The sequence below is a fragment of the Daktulosphaira vitifoliae genome, unplaced genomic scaffold (assembly GCF_025091365.1).
Source record: "Daktulosphaira vitifoliae isolate Bord-2020 unplaced genomic scaffold, ASM2509136v1 Scaffold_5, whole genome shotgun sequence".
Lineage (NCBI taxonomy): Eukaryota > Metazoa > Arthropoda > Insecta > Hemiptera > Phylloxeridae > Daktulosphaira > Daktulosphaira vitifoliae.
Genome location: NW_026099576.1, coordinates 2926399 through 2934237, shown reverse-complemented (window position 1 = coordinate 2934237; position 7839 = coordinate 2926399). Strand labels below are relative to the sequence as shown.

At 25.3% G+C, this 7839-nt stretch overlaps 1 protein-coding gene across 2 annotated transcripts in view; it reads left to right on the top strand.

Moving 5' to 3' along the window:
- The first annotated feature begins 1246 nt into the window (after nt 1–1246).
- The window catches only part of LOC126907016 (uncharacterized), a 47372-nt gene continuing 40779 nt past the window's right edge, over nt 1247–7839 (top strand). The window contains exons 1-2 of one of the 2 annotated variants that reach the window (XM_050688008.1): nt 1252–2730; nt 3925–4881. In XM_050688008.1, coding sequence (XP_050543965.1) covers nt 1335–2730; nt 3925–4190 — 1662 coding nt within the window. In that variant the 5' untranslated portion in view covers nt 1252–1334 and the 3' untranslated portion in view covers nt 4191–4881. Of the gene's footprint in view, nt 2731–3924; nt 4882–7839 lie in introns of those variants that run through there. The other variant, XM_050688007.1, reaches the window with a different exon arrangement.

Genomic DNA, 7839 nt, shown 5'->3' with positions numbered 1-7839 from the left:
TTGTGTATTATTTATTTATCCGTTTTTAAGTGTATCAATATTTTATATGTTTTATTTTGATTGATTATATCTTTATTCACTACATTTTGCGTTATTATTAAACTACTATAACTATAAATTAGAACAAAAAGATTGTTCCATAATTTAAATACAACAAAGTGATATTTAAATACAACACTGTATAAGAGGAAATTGTCCAATTTTAATAAAATGTATGTCAAATGAAATATGTACTTAAAATGTATTTAGAAAAAAAAAATTGTATTGATACATACATTTTTTAAAAAGTTATAGCATTTTAAAGTTGAAAATTTAATATCGAAAATTTTAACACAAAAATACCATTTTTTAAACTGCGGTAGCCGTTTGCATGTAGAAGATAATGTGTCGGGACAAATTTTTTTTTTTTCAATTTATAGTACATAACATAAGCTTTAATTTGATATAATTTAAAGGACGCAGTTTATCCGGACATTTTCAAAAGTTAAGTTGAAAAAGTTAGTTTTGTAAAAAAGTTACTATTTTAAATCCCTCTCTGTGAGCAGGTTAAGTATTATATATTCAAAAAAATGATATCAAATGAAAGGGAAATATCTAAGGTTTTAATATAAAAAAAAATATGTTGATTTGTTGATTTTTGAAAAAGTTATGGAAGTTTTAAGAAAAGAAAAGTGAATAAATGACCAAATTTACCGATTTTAAAAATTGTAATTTTTTTTGTNAAATGACCAAATTTACCGATTTTAGAAATTGTAATTTTTTTTGTAGATTTCCCCCATTTGCGGGGAACGAAAGAAAAATGTTCAATTTTTAAGTGTAATGTCTTCAATGAGATACGATTTGTGATCTTTTGACGTATTGTTAAAAGAAATCGGTCCAGTGAGAGCTGAGATAAAGTGGTAACAGACATAAAAAAAAACATCATTTTTAGCTTTGCATCGAAGCTAAAAAATTGCTTTTAACTTATAAACAAACTGTAAAAATGATAATATAAATAAATAAACACAAACTTTTCAGTCGATCATAAGTTACAACACCTGTATAAGAATTAAATATGGGATTTTAAAGTTCCATCATTTATTTTAATATTTATTTAAATTAACTAATTTAAAAAAAAAATACAGAGATAAATAAATTATATATAAAAATGTAAATATGATAAAATTCAATGATCTATTTCTATAAAAATTGTTTACTTTCAAATTAATTCGAAAGAACTTTAGTCATTTTAAAAGGTCGTGTAATAAAAATTATATATTCAAGTAACACTACGATTTAGTAAATCTATTTTTTAATTTTTATTTTACTGCATTTTCTAAACATATTTTTTAAAAATGATTTATTTTACTATTTTAACTTGTTTATTAGTTAACTTATCAGCAGTAAGCACATCCGTAAAAGAACGTCATTGCAATTTTTCAAGATACATATTCAGTTATTTTATATATTGTGAACGATATTTGTTACGCTTTAATAAAACTGTCGAAAATATCTCTGAAGAAGATTTAAAAAAATACGGAGAAGCAATTCAGTCTCATAGTGATATCATATTATTGATGCTTGCAGAATTATACTGTTTGAAAAGTGATTATTACGCGAGAGACTTGATGGCTGTAAATTTATATCTAAACAATGTATCAGGGTCAGTCAATATAATTAGTATAAACATATCTAATGAAAATACAAAAGAAAATAAGATATTGCTATTACTGGAAGGGTACCAGAAGATTCATGAACATATTTCGGCACAGTTATTTCATTATATTAGAAATGAATGTAATGATGAAATAGTGGTGTCAAAATTTGTAGTATATCCAAAAATTATAGATGAATCTTGCACACTAAATATGGAGCAATTAATTTTGGTAACTAAGGATCTAGAAAATAAAATTACGAAGGAAATAAATACTAACTCATGTACACATAACTCTAAACATTTATTTTATCCAAAAAATATAATCCATTATGATTTATTCACCTACCAACCTATTGAAAATGAAAATAATTTTATGGATGGATCTCAAAAAAGACAAATTAAAGCGAACGTAGCACACGATTACTTAAATCTTCTGCGATTTACTCCCTTAAATATACAATGTGCGGACGGTAGTAATTTAACTTTATCAGATGCATTTCGATTCATAAAATTCCATTTTTATCATCGTCATGTAGCATCATTTCAAAAACTAATTAGAAGATTTATATTATATCCTTGTTTAGTATTATTAAGTAAATATTATAATCTTCTTATTAGTCTTACAACTTCCAATATAAACTCATGGTATTACAATAAAAATATTTGTCCACTTATTACACCATTAGCCAATACAGTAATAGAATATCTGAATAAAATAAAAGATCTTAATATTTTAGAAGAGACATGTTATGATTTAGTTAGCTACTGTAAAAAAATAATAAAACAACTTTTGGAAGTTTTTGATAGTAATTGGCCAATTACTAATAATAATATACTCATCAATCATTTTGAATCATTAAAATATGCTTCGTTTCACAAAGGCATAAAGTTGGAAAGGGAACCAACCATTACAATTACAGAGGATAATTTCTATTTTAACTACAACAGTATTATTCATTATGGAAATCAAGTGAAAAACTATATTATCCAACTAGTAAAACACAAAGATTTGATTATTTCACAAATGCATTTGCACAAACAAAGGAAACGAGGCAATATACGACAAAGAAAATTTTTGACTGATGCTGTTATTGGTATGTTGTTTTTATGTTTATTTTTTCATTATTTTAGAATAATAAATTATTCCAACTATTAATTATTAATATTTAATAAATAAAAATTCAGTTTTTACGTTTATTAATTAGCCAAGCAATATAGGTGAATAATTTAATTTTTAGCCATGGTTTTTTTTAGGTATTTATTCTTGAAAAAAATTATTAGTTGAGGTATAATAAAAAGAATTTTTTATAAATTATGTGATACTAAAAATACTTTTTAATGTATACCTCATTTTTTTGATTGTATGACGTTAATGGTATCTATACTTTCATATAATTTGATAACCCCAGTAAAAATATTTTTATTGTTCATTAAAAAAAACTACTAAATTGGTGTAATTTTTGTGTATGTATCAATTTTCCTCAGTTAGTTTTTAAACGATATTGTTTGTTGATATTAAAAAATCATATCTAGTTCAAATTATATCTAGTTGAAGACACCTTGAAAATTGAAAAACGTCTTAACTGTAAATGGGAGATATCTCTAAAAGAATTACAAATTTATCTCTAAATTTCCACATTTTTTCAATTTGTTTTTACTTAAATATGCCATAACTTTTTGAAAAATTTATGGATCAATAACACTTTTTTTATAGATACATGAGGTATTTACCAATCATTTTGTACTAATTTTAGAATCGGTAAATTTACACATTTTAAAATCGGCATAACTTTAAAAAAAGGAAAAAATTCATACAAGTACTTAAAAATTCATATTAAGTACTTAATACGTATTATTTTCATACGATATACTTTTTAAAAATCAAATCATTTTTCTTTATACAGGAATAGTTCTAACCTTAAAATATATGTAAAGATAGTAGAATTTTTTTATCTAAACTTTTGTAAATATTCCAGAATTACTCCAAACTTCAAAAATATATTAAAAATTTGTTCCGACAACTTTTCTTCTATATTAAAAGCTCCCAAAATTATAAAAAATAATTTTTTTTTTGACGTAAAACATCACCTTATTTTGTGTTGTTAGATTTTCTATGTCAATGTTTTACTTAGGATAAACAATATTAAAACTTTATATTAACTTAAAAAAAATTCACCTGGAAAATTTGGAAAGAACTTTATTTGAAAAATAAAAAGAATTTTTTTCATTTTCATTAAAATTTATAATAATAATGATTGCATTAGACACTAATTGTGTTTATTACGTAGATAAATTATGTAAAAATGATATATACAAAACTTTGAATGGAACAAATGATTTGGACGAAATTGAAGAAGATTTGGTAAATGATGATAAGTTTGCAGAACTTGGATTTGTAAAAATTGAAACATCCTTATCTAGTATTCACAACGTGACAAGTATTGATAAGGCGAACGAATTGGATAATGAAACAACAGATGCGTCAACACATATCTTATTTTACATGGTCGATTATTTAATGTATACAATTCCTATCAGCACAAAAAATGAATAATGCATGCAATAAGTTCAAAATAAAAATTTCGTAAAAAATCAAATAATGCGTAATATTTTTTTTTAGTTCAAAAAATAATTGTAATACTGATAAAGTTTACTTTTAATATTTTTAATTACATATTTATCTCAATATAAGGTATAAGAAATATTTTTGATGTTCAGCTCTTATATATTATGAGAGTATCAGCTTTTGTACAACTTATGTAACTTTAAATATTAATTTTATGACTATTTTTTTAGCTTCGATGCGAAGCTGAGAAGGTATTAATTTTACTGTGATGTGTTTTTTATTTTTATCTGTTACCAATTTTCTCAGCTATTATCGAACCGATTTTTTCAACGATACGTCAAAAGATCATAAGTCCTATCTATTCGAAGACATTACCCTCAAATTTGAAATAATTTCCCTTATTTCCCGTAAATGGGGGGAATATCCAAAAAAATTACAAATTTAAAAATCCCTAAATTTCGACATTTTTTCAATTTTTATTACTTAAAATTGCCATAACTTTCTTAAAAATGAACAAATCAATATAATTTTTTTTTTCATAGATACTGATGTCTTTACCTATCATTTTGTATATTTTTTTTATAAATCTGACTTTTTACCTGCCCACAGGAGGGGATTTAAAATGACAATTTTTTTACAAAAAATTAACATTTTCAACTTAAATTTTGAAAGTGTTTAGGAAATACTAACAATTTTATATACATCTCAAATTAAAGCTAATGTAATATTCTTTATTATGGAAAAAAAATTTCGGACTTTATTTTGTCTTCACGGTGAAAATGCTACCAAATGCTATTTTTGTGTGAAAATTTTCGGTTTTATATTTCACAATTTAACTTTATTTTGCTATAACTTTTTGGAAAATGTATGGATTAATACAATTTTTTTATGAGAAATAATAATTAAGTCCTAAATTCATTAGACATACTTTTTTAAACCCATTTCTCTTTATATAAATACCATTTTTCAATTCTCATAGCATTTTCTATTTTATAATGTCAATTTCAAACGAGTTAAACTAAATGTTATGGTAATAAATTAAACTTCTTTTTACTATAAACTTTCATAAAATAATCTTTAAAGGGCCGATAAAATGACATTTTGATAGTAATAGTCTAATTGAAGATTTGAAAACGGCGCAAAAAGTTGATTTAGAAAAGTATATTATTGATTTCCTTGTAGTTAAGTGTATTTATTCTTAAGTAAAAAAAAAAAAAATTTAATTAAGTATTGCATCAAGCCCTTTAATTTTTATAGAAGTATCAATATATACTATTTTATATTTTTTTTAAAAAATACAAAGTTATTAATCGTCAATTTCATATTATATTTAATTGCTATAGTATACTTTTGAATATAAGTACTACAAATCCAGATAATGTATCTTTTGCACTAATCCACCAATTTTTTAAAATTAAATACTATTTACAGATTTGCATCAAAGCGTTTTTTATGACAGTGTTTTTAATCACTGTCAGATATCATTACACTTGACCCAACTATGCCACTTCCCTACTGAGCCGCGAACACACTGTGCTGGTTTTTTAAGTATAAGAATTTTGTTTTTTTATCCAATTTATGTATAAACACAAAAAAAAAAGTTCAATGTTATATTTAATACGTGCGTGGCTGAGAAGATGTTAACCTTTTTATGTCTACCCATAAAAATTCTCAAATCTCAGTGAACCGATTATGTTGGTATATGCATCATAAACTCTAGTTTTTAATTCTATAAGCACCTATAAAAAAAAAAATACCTTCTCAGCTTCGCATCGAAACTAAAGAGAATTTAAAATTTTTTTGAAATAATTTTTATGATACTTTAGATTTTAACTTTATTAATGAGTTTGATTAAAACAGCATTAAGGTCTTAAATAAATACATTGATAATAATAATAATATACTTTCATAAAAGATAATACTTTCATTAAAGATATTCTATAATATAATATGCAATTCTAGAACAAAATTCAAATTTATAATATCAACTATAGCAGCTGTTGAGAATGTAATATATAAGATAGTTTTTTTAGAAGAAATCAATATAATTTTTCAGATTTTCAGTTTATTTTTTGAGAAAAACTAATTCGGTATTCATTCTGAATAAAATTGTGGAGGACAAATTTTGTTGAGCCTATAATTTCGTACTTATAGATTTTATATCATTATGCATGTTTTTAAGAGTATATCGGTTAGCGAATATTCATAATTGACACGATTATGAACATTCCTTCCTCATAAATTTGTTCTTAAAAGCGATGATTTAAGACTCATAGTGAATGTTAGATTAGGTTGCATCCTAGATATCAATATCAAATGACGGTGAGATAACAGTAGCTTAAAAATTTCACTTTTAAGTACGTGGGTGTTTGTCAACAAAAGTTTTATCTACTAGTTATGCGTGAACTGTGATTTTACAATTATGCTTTTCATTTTCAATAAATATATCTCATTTTAATAATAACGATAAAATTTCGATAAAAATGTAAAAACAAAAGGTGGAAATTACAATGACTTTGACGCAGCCTAAATAGCGAATATAAAAACGTGTCATGAACCCATTGAGTATAATATATACAGGGTGTTCAGTAAGTCAGGAAACGGGTTTCTATTGTTCTCATTGTTACAAACAATGAGAACAATAGAAACCCGTTTCCTGACTTACTGAACACCCTGTATAATAAGATCAGGTGACGTTTATTTTACCAATAAAGGTCGATTCACACTATACAGAACGTCAACGTCAAGACACTGATACTAATATTTAACAATGTATTTATATCACATACACCGGCCACGTTACGTAACGTCAACATCACATAAATACAATGTCAATTATTTTGACGTGACGCTGCTGATCTGTAACGTGACGTTGACGTGTTCCGTGTAATGTGAATCGACCATAAGTGTTGTCCTGAGAAATCGTTACGAATAGGCAGGTAAATAGATTTGATGTTCGTCACGTGTACCGAAACGTCGACGGGACACCTCTCACACCTTGCAATTATCTCTACCCCCAATGTTATGTGAGACACAATATATCTCTTTTCTTATTGTTATATGATCGTTATCGTGTCCAATCGATTTGATCTAAGTGTAGTAGTTGAATCCAGTTGTCGATTTTTCAACACAATTTNTAAGTGTAGTAGTTGAATCCAGTTGTCGATTTTTCAACACAATTTTTTATATTATCACAATATGATTATAAAAATATAGTTAAAAAAAACCAAAAAACACGCTTTTAAAGCACATCGAACTGAAAAGTTGAAAATAATTTTTAAAATTAACTTTAAACAATAATGAACGAAAAATATTAGTAGTATTGTGAAAAAAAGCGTCGGGCCCTCATTAATATCACGCACAGGTGTACGGGTACGAAAACCAAAAATATAAAATTATACAGAATTAGTGTTGCCGGCGATTGGTGAGCGGGGTGGGGTGAATGCGTTACGTCGTCTAGTCTAGACGACGGGATACTCGAGAATAATAACACGTGCCGCGTGGAAAGTTACAAACACACATCACACATACATGTGAAACTAATATAAGCGTGTTATTAAATATAGTTTAAAAAAACTAAAAAACACGCTTTTAAAGAACATCGAACTAAAAAGTTAAAAATAATTTTTAAAATAAG